This window comes from Phyllobates terribilis, unplaced genomic scaffold (genome assembly GCF_046119375.1).
Source record: "Phyllobates terribilis strain yellow unplaced genomic scaffold, ASM4611937v1 Scaffold_11__3_contigs__length_659146591, whole genome shotgun sequence".
Classification (NCBI taxonomy): Eukaryota; Metazoa; Chordata; class Amphibia; order Anura; family Dendrobatidae; genus Phyllobates; species Phyllobates terribilis.
Window position 1 is genome coordinate 347,865,086 of NW_027362771.1, and position 19,412 is coordinate 347,884,497.

A 19,412-nucleotide genomic window follows, 5' to 3' on the forward strand; every position below is an offset into this window, starting at 1 on the left:
TACAGCTTCTTCCTCTCCTCAGACACAGCTTCTTCATCTCTTCCTCTAATCTACAGCTTCCTCACTCCTTTCCTCATCTACAGCTTCTTTGTCTCCTCAGACACAGCTTCATCTCTTCCTCTCCTCATCCACAGCTTCCTCACTCCTTTCCTCATCTACAGCTTCTTCCTCTCCTCAGACACAGCTTCATCTCTTCCTCTCAGCTACAGCTTCCTCACTCCTTTTCTCATCTACAGCTTCCTCTCCTCAGACACAGCTTCATCTCTTCCTCTCAGCTACAGCTTCCTCACTCCTTTCCTCATCTACAGCTTCTTCCTCTCCTCAGACACAACTTCCTCACTCCTTTCCTCATCTACAGCTTCTTCCTCTCCTCAGACGCAACTTCCTCATTTCTTCTTCTCATCCACAGCTTCCTCACTCCTTTCCTTGTCTACAGCTTTTTCCTCTCCTCAGACACAGCTTCCTCATCTCTTCCTCTCCTCATCTACAGCTTTTTCCTCTCCTCATCCACAGCTTCCTCACTCCTTTACTCATCTACAGATCCTTCCTTTCTTCAGACACAGCTCCCTCACAACTTCCTCTCCTCAGACACAGCTCCCTCACAACTTCCTCTCCTCAGACACAGCTCCCTCACAACTACCTCTCCTCAGACACAGCTCCCTCACAACTACCTCTCCTCAGACACAGCTCCCTCACTATTTCCTCTCCTCAGACACAGCTCCATCACTACTTCCTCTCCTCAGAAACAGCTCCCTCACAACTTCCTCTCCTCAGAGACCGCTCCCTCACAATTTCCTCTCCTCAGACACAGCTCCCTCACAATTTCCTCTCCTCAGACACAGCTCCCTCACAATTTCCTCTCCTCAGACACCGCTCCCTTACAACTTCCTCTCCTCAGACACAGCTCCCTCACAACTTCCTCTCCTCAGACACAGCTCCCTCACAACTACCTCTCCTCAGACACAGCTCCCTCACTATTTCCTCTCCTCAGACACAGCTCCCTCACTACTTCCTCTCCTCAGAAACAGCTCCCTCACAACTTCCTCTCCTCAGAGACCGCTCCCTCACAATTTCTTCTCCTCAGACACAGCTCCCTCACAATTTCCTCTCCTCAGACACCGCTCCCTTACAACTTCCTCTCCTCAGAAACAGCTCCCTCACAACTACCTCTCCTCAGACACAGCTCTCTCACTATTTCCTCTCCTCAGACACAGCTCCCTCACTACTTCCTCTCCTCAGAAACAGCTCCCTCACAACTTCCTCTCCTCAGAGACCGCTCCCTCACAATTTCCTCTCCTCAGACACAGCTCCCTCACAATTTCCTCTCCTCAGACACAGCTCTCTCACAACTACCTCTCCTCAGACACAGCTCCCTCACAACTTTCTCCCCTCAGACACTGCTCTCTCACTATTTCCTCTCCTCATACACAGCTCCCTCACCTCAGACACCACTCCCTCACATTTTCCTTTGTTCATACCCAGCTCCCTCACAACTTCCTCTCCTCAGACACAGCTCCCTCACAACTTCCTCTCCTCAGAGACCGCTCCCTCACAATTTCCTCTCCTCAGAGACCGCTCCCTCACAATTTCCTCTCCTCAGACACAGCTCCCTCACAATTTCCTCTCCTCAGACACAGCTCCCTCACAATTTCCTCTCCTCAGACACAGCTCCCTCACAATTTCCTCTCCTCAGACACAGCTCCCTCACAATTTCCTCTCCTCAGACACAGCTCCCTCACAACTTCCTCTCCACAGACACAGCTCTCTCACAACTTCCTCTCCACAGACACAGCTCTCTCACAACTACCTCTCCTCAGACACAGCTCCCTCACAACTTTCTCCCCTCAGACACTGCTCTCTCACTATTTCCTCTCCTCATACACAGCTCCCTCACCTCAGACACCACTCCCTCACATTTTCCTTTGCTCATACCCAGCTCCCTCACAACCTCCTCTCCTCAGACACCGCTCCCTCACAAATTCCTCTCCTCAGACACCGCTCCCTCACAACTTCCTCTCCTCAGACACAGCTCCCTCACAACTTCCTCTTCTCAGACACAGCTCCCTCACAACTTCCTCTCCTCAGACACAGGTCCCTCACAACTTCCTCTTCTCAGACACAGGTCCCTCACAACTTCCTCTTCTCAGACACAGCTCACTCACAACTTCCTCTCCTCAGACACAGCTCCCTCACAACTTCCTCTCCTCAGAAACAGCTCTCTCACAACTTCCTCTCCTCAGACAGCTCTGACGCGCCCCCTGGGCCAGTGTTGTCTGGGGAATACCCGGAGCCGGATCAGATGGGGGTTGTAGTCTCCGAGTGGCGGTGACCCGGTCCGTGCCCAGGGTGTCAAGCTCAGTGAGTGGCAGTCCTACAGATGTTGCTGGATGTTCTTTAGTGTCGACTACGCCACCCGTTGATTTGCGGTCAATACGGCCGCCGCTGCAGCAGGGTCCGCTGAGGCTGATGGTGTGTGTGCAGCTTCTGATAGTATAACCCCCAACGGGAGGGGTATAGCCTCAGGGGGTCAGTTGTAGAGGGTGGTGGTTGTGGTGGTGCAGTGAGGGTGGTATTAAGACTCAGAGTCGGGCTGTGCAGTTCAAGGTGTTTACTTACTGCTGTTGTTCTGGTCACTCCGGCCTTGAGTGACCGCCCGAGCCGTGCTGCGTCCACCAGGTCCTGGACTCGGCCAACCCCCAGGTAATTCTGGAGCGTGATCCTGAGCTCCCTCTCTGACGTTCCTTTTCTCTGGCCTTCCCCACCAGGGATCCACCTATGTCCGGCTCCCTCGGGTCTCTTGGTGGGTACACCTCCTCTGGGTTCCCTGACCCTATACTTGGTCTGCCTTCCTGGTGGATATAGTGGGGGGTCGTGGCAGATCCTGCCCACAACCTCCGGTCTCTGGCTGAGGATTAGTGCCCTCCACCAGCTTGGGATCCGGTACCCTTGTGCCAACCCTTCACCCTGTTGCTTGTATTTGGGCTCTTGGGGTTCCCTCTTCTTCCCCTCTGGGTCCTTCTGACTCCTCTCTCTCTTCTTCCAGGACTGCTTGACCCTCTACAACAGACTGACTAGTAGCTGTCTGCCTGTCTGACCCTGATCTAAGATGGTTCCCACCTTATATACTCCCTCTATGTGTGAGCTCAGGTGACCAGCACCCAATGAGCTCCTAGCATTACCCAGACTGCTCCCCCTATCTGCCCCTACACTACTGGGATGTTCCACCCCCCCCTCCCACTCCAGCCAGGGACAGACACTATCGTACCTGCACATAAACTGGTGGGAGTACCGTCGGTCTGTCCCCCGGAAATGGGATGTATGTAGTGTATGCAGCCTACTGAGCTCAGTTCCACACTCCATCCTTACCCGGGAGTGGAATATCACACCTCTGGCTTGAGGTGTAATACCCCTGTAGCAGCCGAATCCCCAGGGTGCTACAGCTCCCTCACAACTTCCTCTCCTCAGACACTGCTCCCTCACAACTTCCTCTCCTCAGACACAGCTCCCTCACAACTTCCTCTCCTCAGACACAGCTCCCTCACAACTTCCTCTCCTCAGACACAGCTCCCTCACAACTTCCTCTCCTCACACACCGCTCCCTCACAACTTCCTCTCCTCAGACACCGCACCCTCACAACTTCCTCTCCTCAGACACCGCTCCCTCACAACTTCCTCTCCTCAGACACCGCTCCCTCACAACTTCCTCTCCTCAGACACCGCTCCCTCACAACTTCCTCTCCTCAGACACCGCTCCCTCACAACTTCCTCTCTTCAGACGCAGCTCCCTCACAACTTCCTCTCTTCAGACGCAGCTCCCTCACAACTTCCTCTCTTCGGACGCAGCTCCCTCACAACTTCCTCTCTTCGGACGCAGCTCCCTCACAACTTCCTCTCCTCGGACGCAGCTCCCTCACAACTTCCTCTCCTCGGACGCAGCTCCCTCACAACTTCCTCTCCTCGGACGCAGCTCCCTCACAACTTCCTCTCCTCGGACGCAGCTCCCTCACAACTTCCTCTCCTCGGACGCAGCTCCCTCACAACTTCCTCTCCTCGGACGCAGCTCCCTCACAACTTCTTCTCCTCGGACGCAGCTCCCTCACAACTTCCTCTCCTCAGACGCAGCTCCCTCACAACTTCCTCTCCTCAGACACAGCTCCCACAACTTCCTCTCCTCAGACACAGCTCCCTCACAACTTCCTCTCCTCAGACACAGCTCCCTCACAACTTCCTCTCCTCAGACACAGCTCCCACAACTTCCTCTCCTCAGACACTGCTCCCTCACAACTTCCTCTCCTCAGACACTGCTCCCTCACAACTTCCTCTCCTCAGACACAGCTCCCTCACAACTTCCTCTCCTCAGACACCGCTCCCTCACAATTTCCTCTCCTCAGACACTGCTCCCTCACAACTTCCTCTCCTCAGACACAGCTCCCTCACAACTTCCTCTCCTCATCCACAGCTGCCTTATCTCTACTGTCAGACACAACTTCTCCTCCTCCTCCCCCCCCACATGTTGCCTCCTCCTCTCCCTCCCTGCAGCCTGTGTCCGCCCCTTCAGGTTCAGAGTCTTGCGCTCAGTGACAACGTGCAGGATGTACACAACGATGTCGTGCTAACTTCTGGCCTTGGCGATATGAGACTTGTCGCGATAAGCAGGCTGAAGACTGTGCTGGACGGGCCGGGATATAGTGTGCGGCTGATGCATGTGGACAAGGCGGCTGCGGGCTGCACACACCGCATGTGAGTAGGGGGGTCTGCACTCAGTCCTGCTCTGTGGGGTGGGTCCCGTGGCCATGAGTGATCCCAGGATAGTGAAGCCATGGACTTCTTACTATGTGTATGATGGAGGCATGCCCCTGCAGGGCGTTCCTGTGCTTGTGTTGCAAGAGGCAACTGTCCGTGTAGTGGACCCATACGTGCCTTATACTGGCATAGTGCCTGTAAGTACATCGCACTGGGTATCACATGCCCCATAGCAGTTGAGGAATTGGGCACAGGGATGACCCCTCTCTTCCTCACAGAATAGTAGCTGAAGGTAATGTGTTACACAGAGTGCAGCTTAATGGCCAAACTGCTTTTTCCTGACAATGCCTGAACGAGTTGGTGTAGGAAAAAGTAGGAGTTTTGTTAGTATGGCGTTATGCTTTGTTGGCATGTATTCGGTTCTGTAGGATTACTGTTTATATGATTGCTTTATCCAGTTAATTGAATGGAAGAAAAGCTGCAGTACTCAGCACAGCCACTACTAAACGTTCTGCGCTGTGGAGTACCGAGCATTGTAAACAATGAAGGGAGACAGGGCTTGCCGGGATGCAGCTGCCCCCTTAAACAGCTGATTGGAGGGGGTACCAAATATTGATGGGTATCCTAAAAGCCTCATACATATTTGACTAACATGGCATAAACTCTCTGATATAGAGGGGTTTGGCTGACAGCCCCAACTCTTCCGACAGATGATGTCAAGGGAGATAAGACTCCAGCATGTACAGCAGCGGAGGTCTGGACAGGGCGAGTGCTCCAATGTATGGGAGAATCGGGCGAGATAGCTACTGGCCGAACAGTGATTGGACCGTCATCAAACTAAAGTTTGTGGGGGGCTTAAAGTTAGGTCATTGGCTCATCAGTCCTTGAAATAAGCAATAAATGTTTCATTAGTTAGCTGGTTAGATCTTGAATGGGACGTGTCACTTTACCTGTATATACATCGTAGGGGATACTGCATCATAAAGAGCCATTTACACGACAATTATACACATGATGTCATATATTGGACTTATGGAGGGCATAAGGCATTCTGATTAGTGGTACATGTTATTCGTTTTGTGCAGTGGCGGACACAGACGGAAGAGGGCCCCTGTGCAAGACAGTATATGGGCCCCTCTTTGTGTCTGGGACAGAAGCTGCCTGCTGAGTTTGAAGGTGAAAGTGGGCCCCCTTAGCTCCTGGGCCCCTGTGCGGCTGCACCAATGGTATGTCTGCCCCTGGTTTTGTGGTGGTTGGCCCTAAACCGTGATATAGGTGTGCATGTGTCTGTATCTATCTATCTATCTTGATCACCTGATGAAGACGGCTTGCATGCCGTCGAAGCGCATTGTGTTTTTACAAGGACTACAATAAAGGTAGCAATTGCTGAATTTTATATGCCTTAGCGCTTCTTATCACCAGCTTTTCCCTTTTGCATTTTCTCTATCTATCTATCTATCTATCTATCTATCTATCTATCTATCATATACCTTACTCAAAGTATTTAAAAGTGCTCTCCCAAGCAGTTATGATGGGGAGTTTGTACAGTTCCCTGAAAAATAAATTGTGTTTATTTGTTATAGATAACCCCCCCCCCCGCCCCTCATTCATTGCTCATGGGACTGCTGGAGATACCTGTCTTTGTCCAGCAGTCATATAAACAATCAATAGGGCAGTGGCGCATGTTCCACCTCCGCTGCATTCAGACATGACACTGCAGAGCCCCGTTCTCAGAATACATAGTCCTGTTGTAGGGATTTCTAGATGTTCAGGCGGTCGTACCCCCAGCTATCAATAAGTTATCCCCTATCCTATAGAATAAACTTAAGAACTAATTGCAAACTGTTTATAGTTAGCGAAGTCATCTGTAAGGATAATTTTTGGCATATTTCGAGATGATGTAGAAGACTCCAAAACGTAACTATTGTCTGATTCCCTCCATATAGAATCTAATGTGTACTAGTACTAAAAATCAGAAAATAACACAGCGCCTCATAGTGTCCATTGTCTGAACAACCTAATAGAAATCGTTCAGAGAATTAATATGCTCACGTATTGGTAAAGCCTGACTTTGTTTTCACATCATGGTTGAGACCTGCAGTGGCTAGGTGCCACCGTATCTTTCAAATTGCCTAATAAACAATCATTTGATTTTGGGGACGAACAGCTGCTTGACCTGCATAACATAACAATCAGACTTTTGTTTTTTTTTATACGAGTGAAACAGTTGTTCACCCTGCAAAACCAAATAACTGTTTAAGGACTCATTCAGGCTTCAGGTTTTTTTTTAATACGCAAAAAAATACCTGTCCAAGCTTCATTTATGTTTTTGATCCTATTTTTTATCAGTGTTTAGTCAGTGAGACCTTTTATAATCAGTGTTTCATCAGTGATTTTTCTCGTATGAAAAATTAAATACATTGCAGAGCCTCTCCTATGTATCAATGACAATGTTAATCACGGCCAGCTCACAGGTTACACACTGATACCATCTGTGTGCTGTCTCTAATTTTTATAGCCCCTTAGACTTGCATGGGTAATTTTGATCTGTGACACATGGTCAACAAAAATGACATGGACATGTGAATAGCACCAAAGATTATAAGGGCTACTCTATCCATGAAATACTCGGATACAACACATTTGTGATTCACGGACGTCCTAAATTCAGACATCAGTGTATCACGGTCTGAGTTCAGTCAGCAATGCTACAGAGTGACAGCAGGGCTCCTGACCGGAGCTTAACAGCCTTGTAGGCATACAATGGCGACCAAAAGTTTTGCATTTTTTTTAAATTTTTTTAAAGTGATTCCTTCTGTCTGGTTGTTGTGATGAATTGAAAGTGCATGAAGTTGTCATCATGCAAGACCTTAATTTTAACCAAAATGCTTTTGAATATAGGTTTGGTCATTTAATTAAAGAAATCTGACTGCCAAAAGTTTTGCATATACTGTTTATTAATCACAACATAGAGAGTAATTTATTGTTTACAATGCCATAACTTAGTATTTTGTAGCATAACCTCTTTAATTACTGCACCATACCGACAGGCATTGAAACCACTAGGGTATTCTAGACATCTTGAGGGATCATGCTCCATTCCATTTGCAAATCTGCAAACAATTCATCTTTATTGCTATGGGTACGGGCCCCAACTAGTAGCCCTAACTCATCCGAAAGGTGCTCTATGGGGTAAATCAGGTGATTGGCTTGGCCATTGCAACAGGTGAACATTTTTCTTTACTAACCAGTTTTGGATGTGTGCTTAAGATCATTGCCTTGCTGTAATTTCTATCCACTGCCTACTTTGGTTTTACCATGTGGCAGCATTACATTCTCCAGTATATCCTTGTACATGGTAGCATTCATATTTCCATCAATTCTATGCAGAGGGCCAATTGCAGATGCAGAAAAGCAGCCCCAGACCATGACATTACCACCACCATGTTTCACTGTAGGTGTTTGGTACCTTACATCATTACGTTTTCCAATTGGGCGGTATTTATAGGGCTTGCCATCACTACCAAACAGATTGGTCTAAGGTGTTGTGGTCAGAGGAATCCAAGTTCAATCTATCTCTCTCCATTGGCTTTGTCCTTTGGCAAACTCAAGTCGGACCTTCTGGTTCTTTGCAGAGATGAAAGGATTCTTGACTGGAATTCATGCATTCAACCCTACTGCTCGTAGCCATCGTACCACAGTTTGGCGATTCACTTTGACCCCATATTCTTTGTTCATTTTGTTTGAAATCTGTACAGCACTTTTATGGACATCAGATACTGACTTTTTCTTAATGTGATCAACTCTGGAGTAAGTTTAACGTGGTCGTCCCCTTTTAGGTTTGTCAGCTGCTCCATAACTTTCTTTTTCTTTCTTTAATATACGTGACACTTGACTCTGAGAACAGGTGAATTCCATAGCTCCTCTTTTTGGCTTTTGCCTGACTTCACTCTCAGAATAATAAGCTTCCTGACAGCTGGTGATACATTTGGCTTTGTCTTTGGCATGTTTTAACCTAAAAACACACACAGAAAAAATAAAATAATACATTTTAAGCAAAATTTGACTATGCAAAACGTTTGGCCCAGCAAATGTTGAAAACTAACACATAAAGGGATAAAACAATGTCGAACACAATTTTCGTCTTTGTAGTTGACTACCATTTGCTTCCGGTTTACTAAAATCACCAGGAAAATGGCACAGCAACCAGACAGAAGTAATCACATTGTTTTTAAAATAAAAAGCAAAACTTTTTGTCTCTACTGTGTATGAGGCCGTCAAGTTCAGGTCAGGAGACTTGCGGCCAGTCTGTGCACCGTGGTCCACACCAGACCTTGATACACTGATGTCTGAATTTGGTCTTATATGCAATTTTAAAAATCACACCAGTACCTGTCGGCTACATTATGGCCATGATATGGAAACCCCGTCTATAATGTGTAATCACATGCAGAATAAATAGCACGAGCTGCATCTTATTTCTTTGCATGGACGGTAAGCAGTGCCCTTGTGCTGGATAACGGGATGTGTGAGCTGCAGACATCAGATGTGAAATACAATGGGAGGAGTGAGTATAGTAACTCAATAAACAAATAGTTGCAACATTTCATTACTTAATATTGATGTCAAAGCAAATGTGGAGTCCATACAAATAAAATCATTAGCATACAATTGACATGGAAATTTATTGTTATGAAGTGGACAAAGAGTCACCATATACATAATAAAAGCAGAAATAAGTGGTTAAATTCAGAGCAGCATATATCTGGTGACATGCTAATTCTGTTAGTTAACATGACAGACAAGCTAAAACCAAAGGAAGCTCAAAGCCCAGATTGGAAAGGTACATTTAAACTGCAGGATTATTGTGAATGAGTGTTCTTATGAATACTTGTTTCCTGATAATCGTGCTGTGTGAACAGGCTGCGGTTCATCCTACAATCGAGCAAATGATGAACTGATCTTTTATGCTGTGCAAATGATCATTGTTCTTGGCAGTACATCATCCTACAGGACAGCTGTTGAGAGCAATGGCAGCATATGTAGCACTGAATGATCTATTACAGAACATTCAGTGCACATCAGGAGTGCGATCAGCCTATTTAAATGGGAAAACAATTTGCTGATCGGCGGTTGTTAGCTGTAAACGCACCTTTATTCTTTACAGATGATGTCAGTGGAGAGAAGAACTGGATTATTTAAACTCCCTAGTCTTTCGTTCCCAGGGGAGGTAAGCTGCCAACAGAGGAGCATTTTTCTGTACTTGTTAGTGCATCCTTCCTCACAGACTGCACAGCTCTCATGTTCTTACAATGGTTTGCGAACGGAGAAGCATGTGACCAAATCTGTCCATCAACCGCCTCCAAGTGCAGGAGGAAAACCTGTAATACTTATATTAGCAAGTGCCAAAAAATCATGTCCCAAACACATTTGTTACAATAAAATTGATAACTCTTAAAGGGGCACTCCGAACTAAGAAGAAAAGTCTGCCGAATCTTGACAGTGTGTGATGCTAATGAGAAAAGCTGGATGAGACTCCTTGGCATGTGACCGAAAAGAGGTAAATATCCCACTGGTGTGGGAAATACAGGGGGAGTCCTTACATTGTTCACCTTTTCATTGTCCAATTGTGAGATGTAGCCACTGAGTTTCACAAGAGGTGTGAAAGCCAACACATAATCCTTGGCTTTCCAGCAGATTGTTTTGTTAGGTGCCACAATTTACAAATGGCTTCAGATAAACAAGTTCTCTTTTGTTTTAGCTCCCACTTGATGTGAGACAAAGTAACTGCTGGTGACAAATGGGAAGGTGGAAGGCAGCTTATATTGTCGTTATGCTGATAATGTGTGCGACTTTGACTTTTTGTAGAGCTACTAATTGATTTTAGCTATTAAGTGGTAGCTGTAGTTCACTCAATTGTAGCTAAATAGTTAAACTAAATCAGCATTGCTACAATAAGTAGGAGTGTAGCCTTGGCCTAAGGCCATGTGCCCACGTAGCGTTTTTGTGGCGTTTTTACGGCCGCGAAAACACTTGTAAAACCGTCTGCCATGCAAGGCAATGTGAATTCGGATGTGCTGTGCACATGATGTGCTAATTAGCGCGCAGAATTCGCATTGCGTTGCAAAACGCAGCATGACCATTTCTACCGCGATTATGCTGCAAATTCGCTGCCGTTGAGGAACATTGAAACGCAGCAAGCCCGCAGGTATATGTGGATTTGCTGCGTTTCAATTAAATTCAATGGCCGCGAATTTGCAGCGTAATCGCGGTGCGTGTGGTACCCGGGATGAAGAGGAGACTACAACTCCTCTTCCTCCCGGCTACCACGTGGTGAAAAAAAGAAATAAAAAAGTTTAAAAATAAAAAAAACCTGTATACTCACCTCTCCTGTCTTCTCCCGGCCACGTCCTCTCTCCTCAGCGTCCCGCGGTGTACTTGCAGGACCTGCGTAGACGCCATTTAGTCAGCTGATGGTCACGCAACTGCTGACGTCAGTGGTCAGGTGATGGTCGCGTGACCATCAGTTGACTAGATGACGTCACCGCAGGTCCTGCCAGTACACCACAGGACGCCGAAGAGAGAGGATCGCCGCCGGGAGGAGACTGGAGAGGTGAGTATACAGGTTTTTTTCATTTTTAACTTTTTAATTATTATTATTTTTTTTTACTATAGATGCAGCATTTAAAGCATCTAAGTTGGTCACACAATATAAATCCATGCCGGTTGCATGGATTTATATTGTGTGACCAACTTGTCAAGCACTTTTCCAAGTGATGCTCAAAATCGCTTGGAAAATGCTTGAAAAAACACATGCGAAAACGCTTCTCTCTGGCAGAAAAAACGCATGTAAATCTGCATGCGTTTTTTTTCTGCCAGAGAGAGGCAAAAACGCTCTGCATCAAATCTGCTACGTGGGCACATAGCCTAAAGGTGGCCATACATGCTGACAATTGGAATGAACAGCATTGATTTAGCTCTTTACAATGCCACCTGCCATAGGGAGACATATATTGCACGTGAATGTTCTTTGACTTGATGTGTTAGAAGCAGAAAAATGGGCATATGTAGGGATCTCAGTGGCTTTGTTGTGATGGCTAGATGATTGGGTCCAGAGGATTTTCAAGCTACCCGGCGTTATTAGTTATCCTCTTAGGCAGTGGTTAGTTCCTATCAATAGAAGCCTAGGGAATGATATCCAATGACTGGTTCATGAGTGCCCAAGACTCATTAATGCTTATGGGGAGTGAAGGCTAGCCCATCTGATTTGATCCCACAGAACAGCTTGTATGGTTTTGTTCCTTACAGATTGGTCAGGAATGTTCAGAACGCTTTGTGGCAGATTGACGAGCTCTGCGCAAGCAATTAGTGCAGGTGATTAGTCATGATATAGGCCAGCTCAGCCAAGGAAAGTCGGTTGGAGTCGATGTAGGCGAGAATAGGGCCACATCTGCACATTTGAGGGAAGGATGAGAGGACAGTTAAGGTTGGAGTTTGATGGCAGCTTTGGCCGTATCATAGATTCCAAGGCCAAAGATTGTGTTGTGCAGTTGTCTTTGCAGAGAAATGCAGTCGAATGGGGGCATCTCTAGAGTACTGTGACAAGAAAGTTTTAAAATTAGCAACTGTTTCCGACTTTTGCAACTTGCTTGTTGTCGTTTTCTTCTAGAAATTACAATGTGACACCACCCATATTACACTGCAATCTCCAAATTCTCTGTTTAGTGCCCACTCTTAATGGCAGATGCTGATTAACCACAGGGTACAGGTTGTGAAAATATACCAAAGTATACAAGTGAGGGTTGACTATATACTGGATGATACAAGTGGATATCCTATTAGGTACAGGTGAGATGGGAGAGGAGATTGGAGATAATAATGCCTGTGCAAATTTTGACTTGGGGTATGTACCCACGATGCAGATTTGAAGCAGACATTTCCTGAGCGTTTGTGTCTCTCCTTGCCAGAAAAATTGCATGTGGTTTTTACATGCGTTTTTTGAAGCGTTTTTGAGCATCAATGAATGATTTTTGGAGCTAAATAAAGTTGGTGGGACATTTCTTAAGCCCTTGGATTACTATAAGAACTGGGGTGAGTATATTGGTTCATTTAAATGATCAAAGAATGGGTCTGTTGTATTTCAAATAGTGTTTACACTGTGTCAGTGTGTTTATTTACTTTGTTTAGTCATGAAAAGGTCTGATTGACACTTTGACATCACCAAACAAAAGAGCTGGATGTCAGCTAGTTCCATTCACCCAATCTTCATTAGCATTTTTATTCACGTAATTTATGCGACTGCTGTGAGCTGTTTTTTTTAGCCTGGGGATGTGCCACTAGGCAAACATTTTCCCTGGCCATAATTAACATCTCTTAAACGTATTTATGTTGTGTCCAAAACGCGGAGTTATAATGCCGCACTTTTGTTGTCGGTAAATGTGAATCCACCGATATAATGACACTTCAATCGGTCAAAATCTGCAGCAGAGCCTAGCATGTCCGCTACAGAAGTTGACATGCTGCGTTTTGGGTCAGGAGCTGCTGCAGGTTTGACGCTGCGTGTTTTATACAGCGTCAGACCCGCAGCGTCCAGATGTTACAGCATAGTAGATGGGATCTCTAGAAATCCCATGTCCACTATGTGTGCATCTGAGGCTGCAAATCACCCGCGGACACTGACATGCTGTGCGTCTTTGAGGACCGCAGCATGTCAAATTCTCTTGTGGAGTCGCTAGTCTTCACAACACCAATTTGACCGCTAGAAAGTATTGAATGCGGTAAATTTACCTGCATTCAATAGAATGCAACGTTTTGGATGCAGCAAAAATTTGCGTCCAAAGTGGTGCTACGTCTGAATTATGGGCACAAAGCCTAAAAATAAAATAAAAATAAAAAATTGGCGTGGGATCCCGTGTCATTTTTATAGCCAGCAGAGGGAAAGCTGACCGCTGGGGGATGATATTATTAGCCGCGGAAGGGGCCATTAGCCAACAATGTTCCATGGCCATTAATATCAGCCCACAGCGGTTTTTTTTAGCCTTTACTGGCTAGATTACAAGGGGACCCTAGAAAAAAATTGACGTGGGGTTCCCCTATAAAATCGAGCCAGCAAAGACTAAACTAGACAGCTGCGGGCTGATATTAATAGCCATGGAAGGGGCCATAAATACTAGCCCCCTCCACGGCTATTAATATCACCCCTCAGCAGTCCCAGAAATGACGCATCCATAGGATGCGCCAAATCTGGCGCTTAGCCTCGCTCTTCCACGCTGCCCTGTAGCTGTGGCAGGGAGTAATGGGGTTGGAATTCACGTCAGCCTTGTAATGGCAGCTGACGTGAAGCCCAGGTTAGTGATGGAGGGCGTCTATAAGAAGCACCCATTACTAACCACGTAGTAAAGTGGTCGCCGCTTCTTCAATTAAAGACACTGCCAGAATAAAGTATTTTAATGAAATAAAACACACACGGTTCTGCAATTTTTTTTATTACACGCCTCCGCAAAGCCCTCGATCTCCTGAAAAAAACCGTAAAAAAACAAACAACAATATCCCTCACCTCCGCCGTCAACGACGCAGTCCACGATCATGACTGCCCCGCAGCGGAAACTCATTAAAACCGCATCATGTGCACTCAGCCTTAAAGGGGTATTCCCATCTCAAAGATCCTATCCCAATATGTAGTAGGTGTAATAATAGTAATATTAGAAAATATCTCCAATTAGAAATGTAGTATAGTTTTTCTGATTCGCTATGCCACTTACCTCATGTGAAGGCATCGCAGGACCTTGGATATCCATGGTTACTTCCACTGATATAGTCACAGTTAGTTAGCTAGGTGCTAGTGGCCGTAACCATGGATACCTAAGGTCCTGTGATGCGTGCCTGCACATGAGGTAAGGGAGATAGCGAATCAAAAATACTATACTACATTTCTAATTGGCGATATTTACTAATATTATTATTATTACACCTACTACATATTGGGATAGGATCTTGGAGATGGGAATACCCCTTTAAGGACACCTTCTAGTGTACAGTGATCACAGCAAAGCCAGTAATAAAGCTCTATACTTCCAGCCAGAGCGCACATACGCTCTGGCTGCTGATAGGTTGCAGTGCTCGCTTGACACAAGCCATGTCACAAGATTGCCAGGGGGACACAGCACTCACAGCTGAGGAGCGGCAACAGTCTGGCAGGTACTTCCCCTTAAGCCCCGAGGGTGGTTTGCACGTTAATGACCAGGCCAATTTTTACAATTCTGACCACTGTCACTTTATGAGGTAATTCCTCTGGAACGCTTCAACGGATCCCCCTGATTCTGAGATTGTTTTTTCGTGACATATTGTCCTTCATGATTGTGGTAAAATTTCTTCGATATCACTTGCGTTTATTTGTGAAAAAAATGGAAATTTGGCAAAAATTTAGAAAATTTTGCAATTTTCAAAATTTTAATTTTTATGCCCTTAAATCAGAGAGATATGTCACACAAAAGAGTTAATAAATAACATTTCCCACATGTCTACTTTACATCAGCACAATTTTGGAACCAAATTTTTTTTTTGTTAGGGAGCTATAAGGGTTAAAAGTTGACCAGCGATTTCTCATTTTTCCAACAAAATTTACAAAACCATTTTTTTAGGGACCACATCACATTTGAAGTGTCTTTATGACAGAAAATACTCAAAAGTGACACCATTCTAAAAACTGCACCCCTCAAGGTGCTCAAAACCACATTCAAGAACTTTATTAACCCTTCAGGTGCTTCACAGGAATTTTTTGAATGTGGAAGAAAAAAATGAACATTTAACTTTTTTCACAAAAATGTTACTTTAGACCCAATTTTTTTTATTTTCACAGGGGTAACAAGAAAAAATGGACCCCAAAATTTGTTGTGCAATTTCCCCTGGGCACGCAGATACCCAATATGTGGGGAAAAAGCACTGGGCGCACTGCAGGGCTCGGAAGGGAAGGAGCGCCATTTGACTTTTTGATTGTAAAATTTGCTTGAATAATTAGCGGACGCCATGTTGTGTTTGGAGAGCCCCTGTGTGCCCAAACATTGGAGCTCCCCCACAAGTGACCCCATTTTGGAAACTAGACCCCCCCCAAGGCACCTATCTAGATGCATAGTGAGCACTTGGAACCCCCAGGTGCTTCACAAATTGATTCATAAAAATGAAAAAGTGAAAAAAAAAAACCCACCTTTTCATTTTTATGAATCAATTTGTGAAGCACCTGGGGGTTCCAAGTGCTCACTATGCATCTAGATTGGTGCCTTGGGGGGGTCTAGTTTCCAAAATGGGGTCACTTGTGGGGGAGCTCCAATGTTTGGGCACGCAGGGGCTCTCCAAACGCAACATGGCGTCCGCTAACAATTTGAGCCGATTTTCAATTCAATTTGTTAGCGGACACCATGTCGCGTTTGGAGAGCCCGTGATGTGCCTAAACAGTGGAGCTCCCCCACAAGTGACCCCATTTTGGAAACTATACCCCTCAAGGATTTTATTAAGGTGTATAGTGAACATTTTGAACCCAGAGGTACAACACAGAATTTGTTTACATTAGGTCATCATATTGAATAAGTTGTCATTAGTCTTGAGCGCATGTGCTCGCTACTTGAGTTTGTATCGGGTACTCAGGTATGCACCATGTACAGCGTGTGCTCGAGTGACATGCTGGAGTCCCTGCTCCGCATGTTTCACGGTTATTAGACACCCAAAAAAAACCATGCGGGGATCGCTCGTGCATGGCAGGCAATCCCCGTAAAGTTTTTTTGGCCGCGAAGCATATGGGGCAGAGACTCGAGCATGTCACTCAAATACCCACGATACTCAATGCATACCAGAGCACCCAATGCAAACTCAAGTAGCGAGCACTTGCGCTCAACACTAGTCGCCATATCGTCATCAAATCCCAACCCCATCACAACCCTAACCCCAACCCCAGCCCTAACCGTAGCACAACCCTAACCGTAGCACAACCCCAACCCCAAACCCAGCCCTAACCCTAGCCCAATCCCAACCCCAAACCCAGCCCTAACCCTAGCCCAATCCTAACCCAAGAGTTTATTTTTGACGCCATTCCTCGTGCGGTATAAGTGATTAGACGACTTTATTCTTCGGGTCGGTGTGATTACAGCAATACCAGAATCATATGGGGTTTTTATGACTGACAGCTGTCACACACTAAAAGACGCATTTTTTGTAAATCTAGTTTTTGCATCGCCATATTTTGAGAGCTATAATTTTTCCAGATTTTGGCAGACAGTCATGTGACGGCTCGTTTTTTGCGGGATGAGTTGATGTTGTTATTGGTGCCATTTTCAGGCACGTGACATTTTTTGATCGCTTTCTATTCCGATTTTTGGGAGGCAGAATAAACAAAAACCAACAATTCAGGAATTGTTTTTTTTTTTTTTTTTTTTATTCTGTTCCGCGTGTGGTAAATTTGATAAGGCAGCTTTATTCTTCGGGTCAGTACGTTTACAGCGGTACCACATTTATATCGTTTTTCTATGTTTTGCACTTTTACATAATAAAAGCAATTTTATAGAAAAAAATATTTTTTTAGCATAGCTTTATTCTGAGAGCTATAACTTTTTTATTTTTCGGCTGATGGAGCTGTATGATGGCTTGTTTTTTGCGGGACGAGATGACGTTTTCAGCGGTACCATTTTTATTTATATTTGTCTTTTTGATCGCGTGTTATTCCATTTTTTGTTTGGCGGTATGGTGATAAAGCATTGTTTTTTGCTTTTTTTTTTTTTTTTACCGTGTTCACTGAAGGGGTTAACTAGTGGGACAGTTTTATAGGTCAGGTTGTTCCGGCGCGGCGATACCAAATATGTGTACTTTTATTGGTTTTTTTTGTTTTTTTTATAAAAATATTTATTGATGGGTACATTATATTTTTATTTTTGGTGGATTATTTTTTTTTAAATATTTTTGCAATTTTTTTTTATTTTTTTCCACTTTCTGAAAGTTTATATACTTTTTTACTTTGTCCCACTGTGGGACTTTCACTTTTTTTATTCTGATCGCCTGCATGGCACAGAAATGCAGCACCATCCCTGTGCCATGCAGGCTGTCAGCGCTGGAAAGGGAGAAGATTGTTTGGAGATGCACTGCGCATGTCCAAACAATCTTCCTGCTGTCTGGTGACTCGGATGTTGTCATGACGACATCGGGTCGTCATGGCAACACCCGGGAAGCCTTTGCAGACAGCGCTGGAAGCCGGAAGAGGAGGTGAGTATCTGCGATCACCTCCCCTTGCCCCCGCAGTGCTGCGATCGACTTCGATCGACTTCGATCGCAGCATCGCGGGGGTTAATGTGCTGGGAGCGGTGCAGGACCGCTCCCTGCACATAGTATCGGGTGTCAGCTGTGACAATCAGCTGACACCCGGCGGCGATCGCGCCCACACAGCCTGTGTGCGCGCGCGATCGCCATGACGTACTAATACGGGTCTGGCTCTTAAGTCCCAGGGCACAGACGCGTATTAGTACAGCAAATGTTGTTAAGGGGATTGATCAACTTAAAGTTGATTTTAATCAATAGATCTTGGAATAATAATAAGTTCCACCATTGGATGTGTTTTAAATAAAATGTTTCTGTGTTGAGATAATCTTATAAATGTGCCCCTAGGTAATGGTTGTGTCTGACCGTGTACGGAACATACCACATCTCCTGGGCAGGGGAGAACACAAAAGAGAATATAGAGATATTACAGCACAGGATCACAGCTGATTCTTTTTGTGAGGTAAAACTTTTCACTGTCTGTTTTTAAATAATGTTTTACCTCACAGAAAGAATCAGCTATGATCCCCTGCTGTCCTGTTTATACACTGTTTTGCCCCCCCCCCCCCCCCTGCCCAGGAGATGTGGTATAATCAGACCATGTTCCTGCATGGTCAGACACCGCCATTACACAGTACACAGCAGGGGCACATTTATAAGATTATCTCAGCACAGGAACATTTTATTTAAACACATCCAATTGCGGATATTAGTATTATTCCAAGATCCATTGGTGAAAATAAACTATTGTTCGTGGGAAAACGTTTTTTCATTTTATTCAGCACATTTGGGACATTTGTAAGAGGATGGTCCAGTAGTGGACAAACCCTTTTATATGTTTTGATCTTTTGCCACTAATGATATATTACATATCTTCAGGACAGGCGAAAAATGTCTGATTGCTGGCAGTCTCACTGCAGACAGACTTACAGACCTTTATCACTGATTCTGAGAAGTGTTTAAATAAAGTATCTACTTTGGAATGCCACGAAGTATGACCTATATATTAAAAATATGAGTTACTGCAAAGTATTTTTACCCTTCTGTAAAAATGTAGTGCGACCTTTGTTCACTAACGAGCTCCACTGTCCAGGACTTACGCTCTGAGGCAGTCTTGATGTTTTTTTTCTTCCGCTGCAGAAACGCTTAAAAAACGCTTGGTAGAAGGTCTGCCATGTTCCCCAATAATAATCCACATGTGCTGTGCACATGCTGCAGAAATTTCCGCTGCGGATTATCATTGCGGAAAAATACGCAGCACTACCAATTATTTTGCGTAAGCGCTGCTTTTTCGCCGCCATTGACTTGCATTGGAACGCATGGATACTGCATCACTGCATCTGTACATGCGGAATCCATGCGTTTCAATGTGC

The 19,412-nt window shown here is 45.2% G+C and overlaps 1 protein-coding gene across 2 annotated transcripts in view; it reads left to right on the forward strand.

Moving 5' to 3' along the window:
• Window positions 1–4,495: 4,495 nt before the first annotated feature.
• Window positions 4,496–19,412, forward strand: part of CUNH15orf39 (chromosome unknown C15orf39 homolog) — a 94,909-nt gene continuing 79,992 nt past the window's right edge. The window contains exon 1 of one of the 2 annotated variants that reach the window (XM_073652863.1): window positions 4,496–4,740. In XM_073652863.1, coding sequence (XP_073508964.1) covers window positions 4,704–4,740 — 37 coding nt within the window. In that variant the 5' untranslated portion in view covers window positions 4,496–4,703. The remainder of the gene's footprint in view (window positions 4,741–19,412) is intronic. The other variant, XM_073652862.1, reaches the window with a different exon arrangement.